Raw genomic sequence first — 21375 nt, forward strand, 5'->3', positions numbered from 1 at the left:
TAAGTTGCTAGAATGGCCCATCCACATACTTATTTATCTATTCATATTCATATATACTGTATACATGTACTATATTGTTGACTGGTTGGTAAGGTTATTTAATGTATGTATGATTCATGGTGAGGTGCCTGAGGATTGGTGGAATGCTTGCATAGTGCCATTGTACAACGGCAAAGGGGACAAAGGTGAGTGCTCAAATTACAGAGGTATAAGTTTGTTGAGTATTCCTGGGAAATTATATGGGAGGGTATTGACTGAGAGGGTGAAGGCATGTACAGAGCATCAGATTGGGGGAGAGCAGTGTGGTTTCAGAAGTGGTAGAGGATGTGTGGATCAGGTGTTTGCTTTGCAGAATGTATGTGAGAAATACTTAGAAAAGCAAATGGATTTGTACGTAGCATTTATGGGTTTGGAGGAGGCATATGATAGAGTTGATAGAGATGCTCTGTGGAAGGTATTAAGATTATATGGTGTGGGAGGTAAATTGTTTGAAGCAGTGAAAAGCTTTATCGAGGATGTAAAGCATGTGTACGTGTAGGAAGAAAGGAGAGAGACTGGTTCTCAGTGAATGTAGGTTTGCGGCAGGGGTGTGTGATGTCTCCATGGTTGTTTAATTTGTTTATGGATGGGGTTGTTAGGGAGGTGAATGCAAGAGTTTTGGAAAGAGGGGCAAGTATGCAGTCTGTCGTGGATGAGAGAGCTTGGGAAGCGAGTCAGTTGTTCGCTGATGATACAGCGCTGGTGGCTGATTCATGTGAGAAACTGCAGAAGCTGATGACCGAGTTTGGTAAAGTGTGTGAAAGAAGAAAGTTGAGAGTAAATGTGATAAGAGCATGGTTATTAGGTACACTAGGGTTGAGGGTCAAGTCAATTGGGAGGTAAGTTTGAATGGAGAAAAACTTTTTTAATAAATTCCACTGCAATATCATCCAAACCTGCTGCCTTGCCGGCTTCCATCTTCCGCAAAGCTTTTACTACCTCTTCTCTGTTTACCAAATCATTTTCCCTAACCCTCTCACTTTGCACACTACCTCGACTAAGACACCCTACATCTGCCACTCTATCATCAAACACAACAAACCTTCAAAATACTCACTCCATCTCCTCACATCACCACTACTTGTTATCACCTCTCCATTAGCCCCCTTCACTGAGGTTCCCATTTGCTCCCTTGTCTTACGCACTTTATTTACCTCCTTCCAGAACATCTTTTTATTCTCCCTAAAATTTAATGATACTCTCTCACCCCAACTCTCATTTGCCCTCTTTTTCACCTCTTGCACCTTTCTCTTGACCTCCTGCCTCTTTCTTTTATACATCTCCCACTCATTTGCATTTTTTCCCTGCAAAAATCGTCCAAATGCCTCTCTCTTCTCTTTCACTAATAATCTTACTTCTTCATCCCACCACTCACTACCCTTTCTAATCAACCCACCTCCAACGCTTCTCATGCCACAAGCATCTTTTGCGCAAGCCAAGTATGTTTGAAGGAATAGTGGTTCCAACAATGTTATATGGTTGTGAGGCATGGGCTATAGATAGAGTTGTGCGGAGGAAGGTGGATGTGTTGGAAATGAGAGGTTTGAGGACAATATGTGGTGTGAGGTGGTTTGATCAAGTAAGTAATGAAAGGGTAAAAGAGATGTGTGGTAATAAAAAGAGTGTGGTTGAGAGACCAGAAGAGGGTGCTTTGAAATGGTTTGGTCACATGGAGAGAATGAGTGAGGAAAGATTGACCAACAGGATATATGTGTCAGAGGAAGAGGGAACGAGGAGAAGTGGGAGACCAAATTGGAGGTGGTAAAGATGGAGTGAAAAAGATTTTGAGTGATTGGGGCCTGAACATGCAGGAGGGTGAAAGACGTGCAAGGAATAGAGTGAATTGGAACAATGTGGTATACCGGGGTCAACGTGCTGTCAAAGGATTGAACCAGGGCATGTGAAGCGTCTGGGGTAAACCATAGAAAGTTTTGTGGGGCCTGGATGTGGAAAGGGAGCTGTGGTTTCAGTGCATTATACATGACAACTAGAGACTGAGTGTGAATAAATGTGGTCTTTGTTGTCTTTTCCTAGCGCTAACTCGCATACATGCAGGGGGAGGGGGTTGTCATTTCATGTGTGGTGGGGTGGCGACGGAAATGAATAAGGGCAGACAGTATGAATTATGTACATGTTTGTATATATGTATATGTCTGTGTATGTCTATATATGTATACGTTGAGATGTATAGGTATGTATATGTGCTGTGTGGACGTGTATGTATAAACATGTGTATGTGGATGGGTTGGGCCATTCTTTCATCTGTTTCCTTGTGCTACCTCGCTAACGCAGGAGACAGTAACAAAGTATAATATAAAAATAAAAATAAATACATATATGCCTATATATACACATATACATACATACACATATCAACATATACATACACATACACACACATATACATAGTTGCTTGCCTTCATCTATTCCTATCATCACACCGTCCCACAGGAAACAGCATCACTATCCCCTGCTATAGCTAGGTAGTGCCAAGAAAACAGACAAGAAAGGCCACATTCATTCACACTTAGTCTCCAGCTGTCATGTGTAATGCATCAAAACCACAGCTCCCTCTCCACATCCAGGCACCATAGAACTTTCCATGGTTTACCCCAGATGCTTCATATGCCCCAGTTCAGTCCATTGACAGCACGTCGACCCAAGTATACCACATTGTTCCAATTCACTCTATTCCTTGCACGCCTCTCACCCTCCTGTATGTTCAGGCCCTGATTGCTCAAAATCTCTTTCACTCCATCCTTCCACCTCCAATTTGGTCCTCCACTTCTCCTTGTTCCCTCCACCTCTGACACATATATCCTCTTTGTCAACCTTTCCTCACTCATTTTCTCTAGGAAACATTAAGAAAGGCCACATCTGCTCAAATCTATACATGAGCTATCACATGTAATGCACCGAAACCACATCTCAAAATCTTATATACATCCTAGCTTAAGCATTTTCAGACTTCAAAAACAGAAACACTTACCTTGAACTTTTCATGCAAGCTCTCAATGTCATCCTTCACTCGCTGAATAAGCTGTGTCTGATATTCTCTGATGGCACCTCGAATGTGAGGGCGCACAAACAATGCATTGAAACGAGAAAATATGCGGAACATTTCATTGGCATTCTTTGCTGTGCCCAACTGATCTCTCAAACGAGCTGTGATGCGAGTCTGCATGATAAAGAAATCATTAGAATGTGTAGTGAAAGATAAAAAAAGCAGACACTTTAATGTACAACAGTAATAAAATCCAAAATTGTACATTATATGGTAAAATTAAAAGATATTCTCTTCCCACAGATTTCAAACATAACTATGCTGAAACAGTCCATCATGAATGAAAAATCTAATTATTCAAGGAAAATAAGAGAACATTCTATATGACACACAATCATTCTATTTAAGTTAAAAAAGAAATAAAATCAAAATTCTCCTCTAAATTCTTAACCGCTTCATGTTCGCCATTACCTCAGTCTACCATAGTCAATAAGATATTACACCATATGATGAAAGAGTGGCCTTTGTTAACTTAAAGGCAAGCTCTAGTGATGTCTGTTTGTCCCTACACCACTATGGTATGGCAATCTCAACCTTCTTTAGTCTTTCCTAAGAGATATGAAATCTCCCTTCATATAAAGCAAGCTTTCAACCTCAAAAACATTTCTTTTTTCATTGTTATCAATGTCCTCAGCCCATTTTGTTTTATTCAAAGTCTGCCCATCAGTGAGGCTTTCTGTCAAAAGCAAGAGCCTTTGACATAAAGAGAAAAAACAAGCATACAATGATAATGTTAAAATAACACTCAGGATAGTACATGAAGCAATAAATCATGCACTTCTCAGAGATGGTAAGTAAAGGACAGATAATGGGAAATTTCAATTATAAAGTGAAAGACTGGAGAGGTTTGGATTCCCATGGTGACTGGGAGTCAAGGAGACACAGGGTTTTAAGTGGTTACAGGAAAATTTCCAATTCCAACACATAATGAACACACAAGGATGAGAAGAATTGATATACCATCACTGACAGACCTTATTTTCACACATACTAGCATGGATATTGAGAATATTATATATGATACACCAACTGGAAAAGTGATCATGTAACACTGAAGTATGGCTTTATGGTAAATGATGATGTTAAAAGAGCAGGGTTGAAACAAAACCAAAACAGGAGATACAATAATGCGAAATAACACAAACCCCTACAATATGTACAGTAACACATATTGGGAAATGAACTTCAGAAGACAGAAGTCAGGGCACTACAGTGAGTGGTTCTGTGAAACTGCAGAAGTTGGTGGCTGAGTATAGAAAAGTGTGTGAAAGGAGAAAATTGAGAGTAAATGTGAATAACAACAAGGTCATTAGGTTCAGTAGGGTTGAGGGACAAGTAAATTGAGAAATAAGTTTGAATGGAGAGAAGCTGGAGGAAGTGAAATGTTTTGGATATCTGGGAGTGGACTTAGCAGTGAATGGAACCATGGAAGCAGAAGTGAGTCACAGGGTTGGGGAGGGGGTGAAGGTTCTGGGATTGATGAAGAATGTGTGGAAGGAGGGAACGTTAACTTGGAGACTAAAACGGGTATGTTTGAAGGAATAGTAGTTCTAACAATATTATATGGTTGCAAGGCATGTGCTATCGGACAGAGTTGGAGAAGGGTGGATGTGTCGGAAATGAAATGTTTGAGGACAATATGTGGTGTGAGGTGGTTTGATTGAGTAAGTAATGAAAGGGTAAGAGAGATGTGTGGAAATAAAAGAGTGTGGTTGAGAGAGCAGAAGAGGGTGTGTTGAAATGGTTTGAATATATGGAGAGAATGAGTAAGGTAAGATTGACAAAGAGAATGTATGTGTTAGAGGTGGAAAGAACAAGGAGAAGCAGGAGACTAATTTGGAGGTGGAGGGATGGAGTGAAAAAGATTTTGAGCAATCAGGGCCTGAACATTCAGGAGGGTGAGAGACGTGCAAGGAATAGAGTGAATTGGAACAATGTGGTGTACCGGGGTGAACGTGCTGTCAATGGACTGAATTCGGGCATGTGAAATGTCTGGGATATACCATGGAAAGGTCTGTGGGGGCCGGATATGGATAGGAAGCTATGGTTTCAGTGCATTACACATGACAACTAGAGACTGAGTGTGAATGAATGTGGCCTTTCATGTCTGTTTTCCTGGTGCTACCTCAATGAAGCAGGGGGTAGTGATGCAGTTTCCTGTGGGGCAGGGTACTGCTAGGAATGAATGAAGGCATGCAAGTATGAATATGTACAAGTGAATCTCTGTATATGTCTGTGTATGTCTATATATGTATACGTTGAGATGTATAGGTATGTATATGTCTGTGTATGTCTATATATGTATACGTTGAGATGTATAGGTATGTATATGTCTGTGTATGTCTATATATGTATACGTTGAGATGTATAGGTATGTATATGTCTGTGTATGTCTATATATGTATACGTTGAGATGTATAGGTATGTATATGTCTGTGTATGTCTATATATGTATACGTTGAGATGTATAGGTATGTATATGTCTGTGTATGTCTATATATGTATACGTTGAGATGTATAGGTATGTATATGTCTGTGTATGTCTATATATGTATACGTTGAGATGTATAGGTATGTATATGTGCTGTGTGGACGTGTATGTATATATATTGTGTATGGGGGTGGTTTGGGCCATTTCTTTCGTCTGTTTCCTTGCGCTACCTCGCAAACGCGGGAGACAGCAACAAAGCAAAATAAATAAAATAAATAAGTGGATGGGCCATTCTTTCTTCATCTGTTTCCTGGTGCTACCTCAATGAAGCAGGGGGTAGTGATGCAGTTTCCTGTGGGGCAGGGTACTGCTAGGAATGAATGAAGGCATGCAAGTATGAATATGTAAAGTGAATCTCTGTATATGTCTGTGTATGTCTATATATGTATACGTTGAGATGTATAGGTATGTATATGTCTGTGTATGTCTATATATGTATACGTTGAGATGTATAGGTATGTATATGTCTGTGTATGTCTATATATGTATACGTTGAGATGTATAGGTATGTATATGTCTGTGTATGTCTATATATGTATACGTTGAGATGTATAGGTATGTATATGTCTGTGTATGTCTATATATGTATACGTTGAGATGTATAGGTATGTATATGTCTGTGTATGTCTATATATGTATACGTTGAGATGTATAGGTATGTATATGTCTGTGTATGTCTATATATGTATACGTTGAGATGTATAGGTATGTATATGTCTGTGTATGTCTATATATGTATACGTTGAGATGTATAGGTATGTATATGTCTGTGTATGTCTATATATGTATACGTTGAGATGTATAGGTATGTATATGTCTGTGTATGTCTATATATGTATACGTTGAGATGTATAGGTATGTATATGTCTGTGTATGTCTATATATGTATACGTTGAGATGTATAGGTATGTATATGTCTGTGTATGTCTATATATGTATACGTTGAGATGTATAGGTATGTATATGTCTGTGTATGTCTATATATGTATACGTTGAGATGTATAGGTATGTATATGTCTGTGTATGTCTATATATGTATACGTTGAGATGTATAGGTATGTATATGTCTGTGTATGTCTATATATGTATACGTTGAGATGTATAGGTATGTATATGTCTGTGTATGTCTATATATGTATACGTTGAGATGTATAGGTATGTATATGTCTGTGTATGTCTATATATGTATACGTTGAGATGTATAGGTATGTATATGTCTGTGTATGTCTATATATGTATACGTTGAGATGTATAGGTATGTATATGTCTGTGTATGTCTATATATGTATACGTTGAGATGTATAGGTATGTATATGTCTGTGTATGTCTATATATGTATACGTTGAGATGTATAGGTATGTATATGTCTGTGTATGTCTATATATGTATACGTTGAGATGTATAGGTATGTATATGTCTGTGTATGTCTATATATGTATACGTTGAGATGTATAGGTATGTATATGTCTGTGTATGTCTATATATGTATACGTTGAGATGTATAGGTATGTATATGTCTGTGTATGTCTATATATGTATACGTTGAGATGTATAGGTATGTATATGTCTGTGTATGTCTATATATGTATACGTTGAGATGTATAGGTATGTATATGTCTGTGTATGTCTATATATGTATACGTTGAGATGTATAGGTATGTATATGTCTGTGTATGTCTATATATGTATACGTTGAGATGTATAGGTATGTATATGTCTGTGTATGTCTATATATGTATACGTTGAGATGTATAGGTATGTATATGTCTGTGTATGTCTATATATGTATACGTTGAGATGTATAGGTATGTATATGTCTGTGTATGTCTATATATGTATACGTTGAGATGTATAGGTATGTATATTTGCATGTGTGGACGTGTATGTATATATATTGTGTATGGGGGTGGTTTGGGCCATTTCTTTCGTCTGTTTCCTTGCGCTACCTCGCAAACGCGGGAGACAGCAACAAAGCAAAATAAATAAAATAAATAAGTGGATGGGCCATTCTTTCTTCATCTGTTTCCTGGTGCTACCTTGCTGACGCAGGAAATGGTGATCAAGTATGATAAAAAAAATAAGTAAATAACAAATAATACTAACCTTTCTTTTCATACTTGATCATTGTTTCCCATGTTAGCGAGGTAACACCAGGAACAGATGAAGAAAGGCCACATCTGCTCAAATCTATACATGAGCTATCACATGTAATGCACCGAAACCACATCTCAAAATCTTATATACATCCTAGCTTAAGCATTTTCAGACTTCAAAAACAGAAACACTTACCTTGAACTTTTCATGCAAGCTCTCAATGTCATTCCTTCACTCGCTGAATAAGCTGTGTCTGATATTCTCTGATGGCACCTCGAATGTGAGGGCGCACAAACAATGCATTGAAAACGAGAAAATATGTGCGTAACATTTCATTGGCATTCTTTGCTGTGCCCAACTGATCTCTCAAACGAGCTGTGATGCGAGTCTGCATGATAAAGAAATCATTAGAATGTTGTAGTGAAAGATAAAAAAAGCGACACTTTAATGTACAACAGTAATAAATCCAAAATTGTACATTATATGGTAAAATTAAAAGATATTCTCTTCCACAGATTTCAAACATAACTATGCAGAAACAGTCCATCATGAATGAAAAATCTAATTATTCAAGGAAATAAGAGAACATTCTATATGACACACAATCATTCTATTTAAGTTAAAAAGAAATAAAATCAAAATTCTCCTCTAAATTCTTAACCGCTTCATGTTCGCATTACCTCAGTCTACCATAGTCAATAAGATATTACACCATATGATGAAAGAGTGGCCTTTGTTAACTTAAAGGCAAGCTCTAGTGATGTCTGTTTGTCCTACCACCACTATGGTATGGCAATCTCAACCTTCTTTAGTCTTTCCTAAGAGATATGAAATCTCCCTTCATATAAAGCAAGCTTTCAACCTCAAAAACATTTCTTTTTTCATTGTTATCAATGTCCTCAGCCCATTTTGTTTTATTCAAAGTCTGCCCATCAGTGAGGCTTTCTGTCAAAAGCAAGAGCCTTTGACATAAAGAGAAAAAACAAGCATACAATGATAATGTTAAAATAACACTCAGGATAGTACATGAACAATAAATCATGCACTTCTCAGAGATGGTAAGTAAAGGACAGATAATGGGAAATTTCAATTATAAAGTGAAAGACTGGAGAGGTTTGGATTCCCATGGTGACTGGGAGTCAAGGAGACACAGGGTTTTAAGTGGTTACAGGAAAATTTCCAATTCCAACACATAATGAACACACAAGGATGAGAAGAATTGATTTACCATCACTGACAGACCTTATTTTCACACATACTAGCATGGATATTGGAATATTATATATGATACACCAACTGAAAAAAGTGAATCTTGTAACATGAAGTATGGCTTTATGGTAAATGATGATGTTAAAGAGCAGGGTTGAAACAAAAACCAAAACAGGAGATTACAATAATGCGAAATAACACAAACCCCTACAATATGTACAGTAACACATATTGGGAAATGAACTTCAGAAGACAGAAGTCAGGGCACTACAGTGAGTGGTTCTGTGAAACTGCAGAAGTTGGTGGCTGAGTATAGAAAAGTGTGTGAAAGAAGAAAGTTAAGAGTAAATGTGAATAAGAGCAAGGTTATTAGGTACAGTAGGGTTGAGGGTCAAGTCAATTGGGAGGTAAGTTTGAATGGAGAAAAACTTTTTTAATAAATTCCACTGCAATATCATCCAAACCTGCTGCCTTGCCGGCTTCCATCTTCCGCAAAGCTTTTACTACCTCTTCTCTGTTTACCAAATCATTTTCCCTAACCCTCTCACTTTGCACACTTACCTCGACTAAGACACCCTACATCTGCCACTCTATCATCAAACACAACAACCTTCAAAATACTCACTCCATCTCCTCACATCACCACTACTTGTTATCACCTCTCCATTAGCCCCCTTCACTGAGGTTCCCATTTGCTCCTTGTCTTACGCACTTTATTTACCTCCTTCCAGAACATCTTTTTATTCTCCCTAAAATTTAATGATACTCTCTCACCCCAACTCTCATTTGCCCTCTTTTTCACCTCTTGCACCTTTCTCTTGACCTCCTGCCTCTTTCTTTTATACATCTCCCACTTCATTTGCATTTTTTCCTGCAAAAATCGTCCAAATGCCTCTCTCTTCTCTTTCACTAATAATCTTACTTCTTCATCCCACCACTCACTACCCTTTCTAATCAACCACTCAACGCTTCTCATGCCACAAGCATCTTTTGCGCAAGCCAAGTATGTTTGAAGGAATAGTGGTTCCAACAATGTTGTATGGTTGCGAGGCATGGGCTATGGATAGAGTTGTGCGCAGGAGGGTGGATGTGCTGGAAATGAGATGTTTGAGGACAATATGTGGTGTGAAATATAGCACTCCTTCTCAACACAGTGAATCACAAAACCCACAGCAGCCAACTATGGTGCATATCAAAAAAGACTCACTCTTATCATACCAATCCAGCCCCCATTTACAAAGAACTCCTGATTCATTCTCATGAAATTCATTCTCCTAAAGAACACACAAACATACTTGCTTATCATAATCTTTCTTCCATGACCATGTGTATAAAGACTGATAATCACCCACCTATAGCCATCCACTTTCAGTTTTACCCAAGTCAAGAATTTACTCCCCAACATTCTATGACACACTCCCACGACTCCTGCTTAAGGAGTAGTGCTACTTCTTCCTTAGCTCTTGGCTTCTCACCAACCCCTGACTACTTCGAAAACATTTCCAAACCATTTTTCCTCTTTATCCTTGAACTTTGTTTCACTCACAGCCAGAACATTCAGGTTTCTTTCCTCAAATATACCACCTATCTCTCCTCTCTTTTGAACTATCTCAGACTACATACTTAACCCACTACCTATTTCTCCTCTTCTCTTCACTATCTCGCCTCCTGCAGACTACATACTCAACCCTCTCTCCAAAACCCATGCATTTACCTCATTCACTATCCCATCCACAAACTTATCAAACAACCATGATGACATCACATATCCTTGGAACCACTCATCTTCCTCTCTACCTACTCACATACACACCTTAAACTCTTGATGAAAACTTCTCACTGCTTCTAATAGCCTTCTTCACACAACATATATTCATAAAACCTCCTCAAGGAATCTCTATCAATCAACAGTGATAATAATCTACAATTATTATCATCATTATCATTATTCCAGGACATGGGGAGAATGCTACCTATGTAACCCAGCATGTTGTGGGAGGTGACTGAGAGAGGCAAGAGCAGGAAATGGAAATCTTTCCCTCCTTTATCATTACTTTCCAAAAGAAGGAGCAGAGAAGGAAGCTACAAGGAATTTTCCTCTGAGGCCCACTGCTCTATTCCTGACACTATCTTACCAAGGTAGGATGTGGATATAGGTATGAAATAAAGAATAAAGGTAATATAATATGTACAAAACCTCCCTTACTTCATCTACCTCAAATTAGCCTTTGAAAATAAGCCATAACATAAAATGTACAGTTGAAATCCAAAACTTACCTCCACACGATCAATTCGCTCATCATATCGCTTTAGAGCTGCCTCCCACATTTCGGTGCCCTCTTTGCTGATATCTAAACCATCAACTTCTTTTACATTTTCATACGCTAGATTCACCTGAAAAATACACATCAAATTCATAACTATGCTACATATATAACAAATACAGTGCAAACTAAAACCTTCCTTTAGTTCACACACAAACAGTCAACAAAAGTGACGCAAGCACATCCACCCTAAACCAATTACTTCATTAAAACTATCATAACCTAAATTGTGAAGATTCTATTGATATTGACATGGGGGTGGCATGCTGTTTCCTGTGTGGTAGGATGGCGCTCGGAATGGATGAAAGCAAGCGAGTATGAATATGTACATGTGTATATATGTACATGGCTGTGTATGTGTATGTATATTCATTTATGTATATGTGTATATGTTGATATGTATATGTATGCATATGTACGTGTATGAGCGTGTATGAATATATGTATATCTATGAGTGGACAGTCTTTCTTCATCTGTTTCCTGGTGCTACCTCACTGATGTGGGAAACAGTGATCAAGTACAATAAATAAATGCTTAGTGATAAAAAATTAGATTTTTTTAAAGTTGGTTTAGCCAATATATTTTTTAATTTTTTCTATTATACTTAATCCCTGTTTCCCGCATCAGCAAGGTAGCGCAAGGAAACAGACGAAGAATGGCCCAACCACCCACATACATGCATATATACATACATGTACATTTCATTGTATACATACAAATACATACAGACATATACATATATACACATTAACATATTCATACTTGCTACCTTCATCCATTCTTGTTGCCACCCTGCCACAAATGAAATAGCATTCTGCCCCCCTCCAGCGAGGTAGCACTAGAAATAGACAAAAAATTTCACAGTTGTTCGAACTTAGTCTTTAGCTGTCATGTGTAATGCACCAAAACCACAACTCCCTTTCCACATCCAGGCCCCACAAAACTTTCCATGGATTACCCCAGACACTTCACATGACCTGGTTCAATACACTGACAGTACATCAACCCCTGTATACCACATCATTCCAATTCACTCTAGTCCTTCTGTGCCCTTAACCCTCCTGTGTGTTCAGGCCCCGATGCTCAAAATCTTTTTCACTTCATCCTTCCACCTCCAATTTGGTCTCTCACTTCTTGTTTCCTCCACCTCTGACACATATATCCTCTTTGTCAATCTTCCCTCACTCATTCTCTCCATGTGTCCTAGCCATTTCAACACATCCTCTTCTGCTCTCTCAACCACACTCTCTTTATAACCACACATCTCTCTTATCCTTTCATTACTTACTCGATCAAACCACCTTACACCACATATTGTCCTCAAACATTTCATATCCAACACACCCACCCTCCTCCACACAACCGTATCTATGGCCCATACCTTGCAACTATATAACATTGTTGGAACTATCATTTCTTCAGACATACCCAGTTCTGCTCTCCGAGATAACGATCTTGCCTTCCACACATTCTTCAATGCTCCCATAACCTTTGCCACTCCCCCAACCTGTGACTCACTTCCATTTCCAAGGTTCTATCTGCTGCGAAGTCCACTCCCAAATATCTAAAACACTTTACTTCCTCCAGTTTTTCTCCATTCAAACTTACCTCCCAATTAACTTGTCCCTCAACCCTACTGAACCTACTAACCTTGCTCTTATTCACATTTACTCTCAACTTTCTCTTTTCACACACTTTACCAAACTCAGTCACCAACCTCTGTAGTTTCTCACTCAAATCAGCAACCAGCGCTGTATTATCAGTGAACAACAACTGACACACTTCCAAAGCCCTCTCAACCACAACAGACTGCATACTTGCCTCTCTCTCCAAAACTCTTGCATTCAACAATATCAATTCAAATAATCACAGCCTGCTTTTATTTAATGCAAACTTCCAAAGAACTTTAAATCAATATATTTGATAAAAATTTTTTAGTTCAAGCAATTTGTTTGTGCTTTGACAGATATGAGCTTTGTTGTAGCTTCTTTAACCTGTCCATATCAAAGTGCTCAGACAATCACACAAACAAAATCCAGCACCAACAAAGTGACCATGACCCCAAAATCACTGCCTTAAACCAGTTCATCAATTAGTAGCAAAATTCATAAGAAGCAATGATCAATTCCTTTCTCAGTGGTTCTAATACCAAACTCCCTATCATCCAGTTCGGTGACTCAGGAACAGACCAAAAATCAACAAGAGCAATATGAGACTGGTGGAATGGTAATATTTCAAAAATAAATGTCAAACCCCAAACTGTTCTCTGTATTTGACAAGTCAGCCACAATGAATTTCTGCTTCAATGACCCATAAGGATGAAATACATTAATAAAGGAACACCAACTCACATTTCATAACCACAGTTCTTTCAATCACATCTGAAGGGATGAACACTGCGTGGACTTCTAATATAAACTGGTCCATTAAAAAATAATCTTAATCCCTTTCAATGAAAAGGTCCTCCTCACATAGTAAAGTCTTATGTTGGCTGAGGAACATTGTTCTTTTTAATACTTGACTCCCATGATCATCAAGTAATAATGACTGCTGTGCCCAAATTTCATTAGGGGCTTTGATTTTGTAGAACAGTAGTTTTAAATCAAACACTTGAAACAAGCATTGTGTATCTACTTAACAAATCATTCTCTATGAACTTTAAACCCTGTAATGTCTACACAGTTGAAGTTTTGGAATCAATGGGTTTAATGTCTTACTATTTCCTTTCTTTTCTCATTTTTTCCCTTTGTCAACAAATCACCATCCTTTAAGATGCAGACCTGAAACCTTAAAAACTGGTGACACCAATCTTTTATTACCATCACTGACAGAAGTAACATGAATCATGGCAAGATGCTACTAAAAGGATAACAGGATAACTTCTGAACTGCTTGAATTCTCAAACATGACTGGTGAGATCTTAGCAGTGGAACTTTATATAATCAAAGTTATTTAGATGACATTTTTTTAGCCATCTTATAAGCTTTCTAAATATTGATTCCTAATAAATCTATCTATGTCTCTGATGCCTGTTCTCTCTGAACTTCCTCAAGGGAGTGGTCAATGCAAATCTCCATAATTGGTGAAATTTCCTTGCCACTTTTTAGCCTTTTGTGCCTCACCCTTAACAGGTCACTGGCAGAGGGCAACTTTAGCACAATGTTTCCAGGGGCTCATACCTACTGTTCTACTAACTCCTTCAGCCTAATGTATCTATATAATGTTCCAACCTGCTACTTCTATCTAATGCTCCTGCCAAAAGTTCCTACCAACTACTTTTACCTAATGTTCCTACCTACTGCTTCTGCCTATTGCTCCTAACGTTTTCCCAAAAGGACAGGGTGCATGTGATGCTCACCACAGGATAATCTAGAGCTACGAAGAATGAATTGTGTGAGTTCAGTGTTGTGAAAGGTTGTGTGTGCGCGTCAAGGAGAGATTGTATGTTTGTGGACAGAATGCTAGCAAATCAGATAGCAGTTTACTTGTCAAATTTCATTTTCCTTTAAAACATTCTTCTTTGCACTTTTTATTGGATCAAATCCAGCACTATTTCCAATGCATAACAATATTCAAATCCATGATTCCCAAAATAGAGATAGAGATAGAGAGAGAGGGAGAGGGGTAAATGAATCATGGCAATTACAAAACAAATGTTTATGATAAACTGCTCTTACAATATAGTAAGCAAACAACAACCAGAGAGGTGATAAAACCTGGGTTTCAGGAGGGATAATGATGGAGGTGAAGCGACCCAGCACTGAGGCGTTCATCATGTTCCCCTTCCAAGTATAAAATCCACAATCTTACACTATCTCAAACACAACACTTGAGACCCCTTAACTCACCCAACTCCTTATTCTCTGTTCCTGTCTTCCCTTCCTTTATCAGGATGAAAATTCATTGCTACACAACTATTACATAATTCTTCAAGTCAGAACAGCACCAACAGTCAAGGGCTGGATGATTTCCAAGGCCCACTTGACTGCCATCAAATGACTGGGACCTAAACCATTTTCATTGACACTGTTCCTCTACCTGACTCTTTCTCTAATCATTTCTTCAATTCACAATTCTAAATCTAAAGTTCCCTCTGTAAAACACCAACTATGAAATCCAACTGTCCCAGGATGCTTCTCTATAGCATCAGACCTCTAGCTAACTACACCATCAAATCTCTAGCTATAATCTCTAATATCATTTCTGCTTCAACATCGGAGTTTGTGCTTACCTGATTACAAAAACACCTATCGCTTGCCTTGTGGACCTTGGTCTCCAAACTCTGAAGACATCTAGCTGAAAATCTCTAAAAATCGATAAAACTGCTTCTGAGTTTCGTATCCCCCTTTCCAATTCCTCCAACTGTGTACAATCCTTAGACTGACTTCCAGCCACAGATCAGTGTTCTTCACATCCATCCACTGAAAGCTTCTGTGCAAGGGAACTCAAGGTACAGCACAAAGATTGGTTAGGATCTAACAATCCCTACAGAGACAAAGCTCATCTTTTCCCCTTCTTTACAAACTGGAACAAAGTACACACACATACCATGGGTTTGTGACTGTCAGGACCAATCTTCTTCGACACTTGATCCCTTTTTTCTCTCTAAATCCTCCCACTATTTCTACCCCTAAGAGTCTTCTGACCACAATATTATCAAAGCCACTTCTAAATGTGCAAACCCATCCTCTATATCCCCTCTAACAACTCTGGCACTTTGGGAGAGCTTACTGGTCATCCCTACATGCTCTTTACTGAACTTCCCTTGGAAAAATACTGCATCAAAGGCCAGAATGCCCCTAAATGTGCTGACCATACAGTGGAGGTTATTAGTTGGTATTGAGTCTTACAACCATTCTTGTACAAGATCTTTTCCTGCCCCAAACATTGGATTAACCACTCCTGCTTCACTGCCTGTCACATCAATGACAGAGCATAACAGGTCAAAAAGCTCTCCCTTGAAACCCACTGTTTTCATTTAATTTTTGTTCTTCATAGAGTTAAAAACACTCATAATAAAGTGTACTGACTTTTATATCAAGTCTATTGACAAATCTTTTGGGACCAAAAGCATCTCCAGTACATACCGCAATTCATCCTTTCCTTTGATCTGATCAAATTTGCTATGGTTAACTCATACATCTACAATCTGACATCTCTAAAGACATGACAAAATTAAAGACACTTAAAGCCAACATGAAGCAACTGTTACAAAAGCAAGTGCATGTATCAACAGTTCCTTCAAACAAGTGAAAATGAAAGGGTTTCAACATTTGTTTAGAGGTAACTCACTCTGCAATATGACAGTACAGGCCTGGGCAGGTCACTTTATGGTTGTTAAGTCATACGCCCAAGTTTATGCCAACTTCATGTGTTTTATACTGGTTGAAGGGAGTTAAACCCTTGAATAAGCAACTAATGGATGCTCCATTAGATGCTATACAGCTCTGTCCATAGGTGAAAAAAAAGGTAAAATCTCAAGAGTGTGGATTCTGATTACGTAACAGATCATCAATGGTGCTGAAGTGAAGGTAGCCAAAGATATGAGCCATCAATGGAGGAAACAGCAAACCTTTTACCTCACTTTGATAAGAAGGTAGCCAAAGATATGAACCATCAACGGAGGAAACAGGAAATCTCTTACTTCACTTTGATAAGTAAGATCACCTGCTCTACTAAATGAAGTAATATTTAACATACACTCACCTCCTCAATGGCATTTAGATCAGCAGCATCCATCTCTGGCTTCAGCTCTGCTGTATCACCATCTGCAAGCGTTGTTGTCTTTACCACAGTTGGTCTAAGAACTCTCACAATTACAGTTCGTAACTGTTCATGCTGACGACGAAACTTGCGCATCTGCTCCATTCGTAATTGCAGCTTTTTATGGGCTGGAGACACACGCCATACCATCTTCAGCTGCTCATCTCGTTTTTTCTTCACAATATCTCTGTAGGAATAACAATAGTTAATTTCTCTTCATAATTGGTCATCATTTCCCATGTGGCAAGATGGAGCCAGGAACACATGAAGAAAAGCCTCATTTGCTCACATCCATACTCTAGCTGCCATGTATAATGCAACAAAACCGAAGCCTTGTAACTACAGCCAAGCAACACAGATCATTCCATGGTTTACCCTGTAAGCTTCATATATCCTGATTTCAACCACTGACAGCACTTTAATCCCTGTAGACCATGTCTTTCTAATCTGCAGTGCCCTATGCATGCCTTACACCCTTTTGTATTTCAGGCCCTGATCACTTAGAACAACTCATCCTATCCTTCCATCTCCTTTACTTTGCCCTTCTCCTAGTTAGCCTCTCCACACTTATCCTCTCTATATATCCAAACTATTTCAATACACTCTCTCCAGCTCTTTCATACTAACTTTTCTTATTACCTTAACTGGTAAATAACTGGCAAAGTCTTTGAGGGTCTTCTACCCCTACAGCCCAGGATGGGCCCTAACTGTTGGGCTGGGTCAGTGTTTGACTGAACTGTTGAAAACTGCAGCCTGCAGACCCACAACGCCCCCCACAATCTGGCTCATCTGGTAAATTTTTAGGTACTTGCACAAGCCACCCTTAAACTTTTCTATTGTACATCCCATGGTGTTTCTGATGATAGCAAGCAAGGTGTTGAAGAGTCTTGGTCCCTGGATGTTTAAGGTGTTCTCTCTTTTTTGGCATATCACACCCTTGGATTTCAGAGGTATTACATTACAAAATCTTCCATTCCTGTCATGTCAGTAGGATTTTATTCCCAAATGTAAGTTGGAAACCATAACTTCAAAGATTTACCAGGCAGAGATGATGATATATCTCTACCAGCTGCACTCCAGCTTCAAAGATCTCAGCTGTTCCCAGTAATCTAGTTCCTTTACTTCATTAATATGGATTGTGAGAGACCTCTGAATACTTTCTAATTCTGCAATTTCACTTGCCTTGTAGGGTGATGGTAAAATACACTAATATTCAGTTCATGACAAAATCAGCACCTTGATCATTATGTCCACAAACAATTCATTTCTAACACATCTACCACTTCCATATTTTTTCATCTAGGGCCTTTGCCGTGCATCCACACAACACCATCAGGACTACTATTTCATTAAAGATATCCATTCTTGCCGTCACAAAAAAATGACATCTCTTTCTGGAGACTCATCAGCGCAAATAGGACCTTTGCCCCCTTAACCCATATGGCTCACTTCAGTTCCCTTGTTCCATACACTACCATATCTACTCTCAAGTATCTAAAATACTCAACTTCATCTACATTTTCTCCATACAAACTCACACTCCAATAAACCTGTCTGCCTCCACTGCTAAACTTGTTGCTTCAAGCTGCTTTCCTCTTGACACCACACATACATAATACCTTCCACACAGTATTTCTATCAACCCTAACGTATGCTTTTTCCAGATCCATAAAGGCATATAATTTCTCCCACAAATTCTTCATATCACAAACATGAACCACACATCATTTATCACACCTGAAACCACACTGCTCCCCCCTAAATATGATGCTCTGCACAAGCCACCACTCTCTCATATAGCTTGCCAGCCACACTCAACAAACTTATGTCACTAATCTAAACTTCCACTTTTATTCCCTGTGACATTATGCAAAAAATTACATTGTACAAGCAATCTTCCCATCATCAGGCACCTAGCCTTGAGCCATGCATACAAGGAAAATCTTAACTAGTCAACCAACAAATATGTCGTCCTCTTTCCTAAGAAATTCCAACCACTCAAGCTGGTTTGCCACACTTCATCTTACAATAAACAAATTGGCAACGGCAGGAGAGGGCCATTTAAACTGAAGATTGGTGGAAACCCGATTGAATATGTCTCCTCCTTTAAATATCTTAGTGTCTCAGTCCTATGTGCTGCAGCGAGTGTGCAAAAACTAAATCGACAATGCACAGATAGACAGTGTTCTTAGAGCTGTTGCAGGGTACAATCCTGGTTAGGGTGCAAATATCAGAATTGTTAAAATGATTATTATTATTATATTATTATACTTTGTCGCTGTCTCCCGCGTTTGCGAGGTAGCGCAAGGAAACAGACGAAAGAAATGGCCCAACCCCCCCCCCATACACATGTATATACATACGTCCACACACACAAATATACATACCTACACAGCTTTCCATGGTTTACCCCAGACGCTTCACATGCCTTGATTCAATCCACTGACAGCACGTCAACCCCGGTACACCACATCGCTCCAATTCACTCTATTCCTTGCCCTCCTTTCACCCTCCTGCATGTTCAGGCCCCGATCACACAAAATCTTTTTCACTCCATCTTTCCACCTCCAATTTGGTCTCCCTCTTCTCCTCGTTCCCTCCACCTCCGACACATATATCCTCTTGGTCAATCTTTCCTCACTCATTCTCTCCATGTGCCCAAACCACTTCAAAACACCCTCTTCTGCTCTCTCAACCACGCTCTTTTTATTTCCACACATCTCTCTTACCCTTACGTTACTCACTCGATCAAACCACCTCACACCACACACTGTCCTCAAACATCTCATTTCCAGCACATCCATCCTCCTGCGCACAACTCTATCCATAGCCCACGCCTCGCAACCATACAACTTTGTTGGAACCACTATTCCTTCAAACATACCCAGCTTATATTAGGTCTATATTAGATTACCACCAGTTTTGGTCCTACACTACAGCAAAGGTATCAACAGACTAGAAAAAATGCAAAACGAAGCCTTAAGAATCATACTTGGATGCCCAAAGTCCATTAAAGTACTCAACATGCAGAAAGAACTTGGTATTCCCAGCATTGAAGAAGAATACTTGAAATCAATCTTATGATAGGACTGAAACTTCTTCATGGTGATCCAGATAGTGTTGTCTCTAAAAAAAATCTAAACCATATATGCCATGGCACAAGTAACTCTAAATGGATCCAAATAACAGTCAACCACATGACAATGTTTGGTGTAAATAACTTGTATAAAATTAGGAAGCAGCAGCATTTCCTGCCTGCCTAGGCAGCCTGGCACATAACTCCCTTTGACATCACTACATCCACTTATCCACCAAAGACACTAATTACTTATAATCTTAACCTTCAACACTTAGGTAAGACCAGTGCCCTTGAACATATACAGAAACTCCAGAGTGACAATAACACAGCCCAGTGCATCTATACTGACAGTTCTCATGACTCTGCCACTGGGAGGGCAGGCAGTGCTGCCACTGTGGTCAAGCCCAATGGTAATAGATTAGAGGAAAATGTTAGAATAAACAACTGGGCATCTACTCTACAAACTGAAGAGTTCGCCATATTTTTGATATGCTCTTGAGCACGTAGAAACCACTGACACAGACAACTTAATCATCCCTGATTCTTTATCTTCACTACTTGCCCTTAACATCCTAAGATCTGGTCTCTGAAGCCAGACACAAATACTCAGATATTATTGCTCAAGGGATTCAAATAGAATTGTTATGGATTCCCTCTCATATAGGCCTCTGCGAGCATGACAAAGCTGATGCTTTAGCAAAATTTGAACTTATCAAAGATGTCAAAAACAATGTTGGGTTGTCAATTAGAACCCTCAAAACTGCAATTAGAACAGAACTAATTGACCCCTTTGAAGCATAAAGACGAGCTCAGATGAGTATAAATAAAAACATTTTCCATCATAGTAAAATACGTAGTAAAGTAAAACATGTATATGGAGAAAGTAATAAGATCAGCAGATTACATGATGTAACTGCTATACTAAGGCTAGGATACATGTACTACTGGGGCTTTGGCCTAACTGGAGATGTTAACCATGTGATTTGTAAAGTTTGTGGTCAAAGATTTGGACACAAATTAGAACACTGTATCATAGAATGTGAAAAAATAGAGCCTCTTAAGAATAAATCTAAACAGACCCTGCAAAAAATGTCAAAACACCCTACTGTTAATAACAAGATACTGAAATTTTAAGTTTGTATCCACTTTTTGCATATAGCAGGTAAAACTTACCATACGAAACTATGTGATGTATGTACTGAACTACGAATTGTAACATGTAATATCAACCCACTGGGGTCTGAGTAAGACCCTTTGTGACCCCTGTAATCCTTCTGCACTACTGTTCACAGGATGAGCATGGTGTGCACA

At 38.8% G+C, this 21375-nt stretch overlaps 1 protein-coding gene across 7 annotated transcripts in view; it reads right to left on the reverse strand.

Annotated features, from left to right (window-relative positions):
* Window positions 1-21375, reverse strand: part of Dhc64C (dynein heavy chain, cytoplasmic) — a 335090-nt gene that overhangs the window by 266170 nt on the left and 47545 nt on the right. For all 7 annotated transcript variants that reach the window (XM_071692492.1, XM_071692491.1, XM_071692489.1 and 4 more), the window contains exons 10-12: window positions 16929-17172; window positions 11175-11291; window positions 3029-3217 (exon numbers count right to left, since the gene is read on the reverse strand). In XM_071692492.1, the coding sequence (XP_071548593.1) occupies window positions 3029-3217; window positions 11175-11291; window positions 16929-17172 (550 nt within the window). The remainder of the gene's footprint in view (window positions 1-3028; window positions 3218-11174; window positions 11292-16928; window positions 17173-21375) is intronic.

Source organism: Panulirus ornatus, chromosome 53 (assembly GCF_036320965.1).
Source record: "Panulirus ornatus isolate Po-2019 chromosome 53, ASM3632096v1, whole genome shotgun sequence".
NCBI classification, from domain to species: domain Eukaryota; kingdom Metazoa; phylum Arthropoda; class Malacostraca; order Decapoda; family Palinuridae; genus Panulirus; species Panulirus ornatus.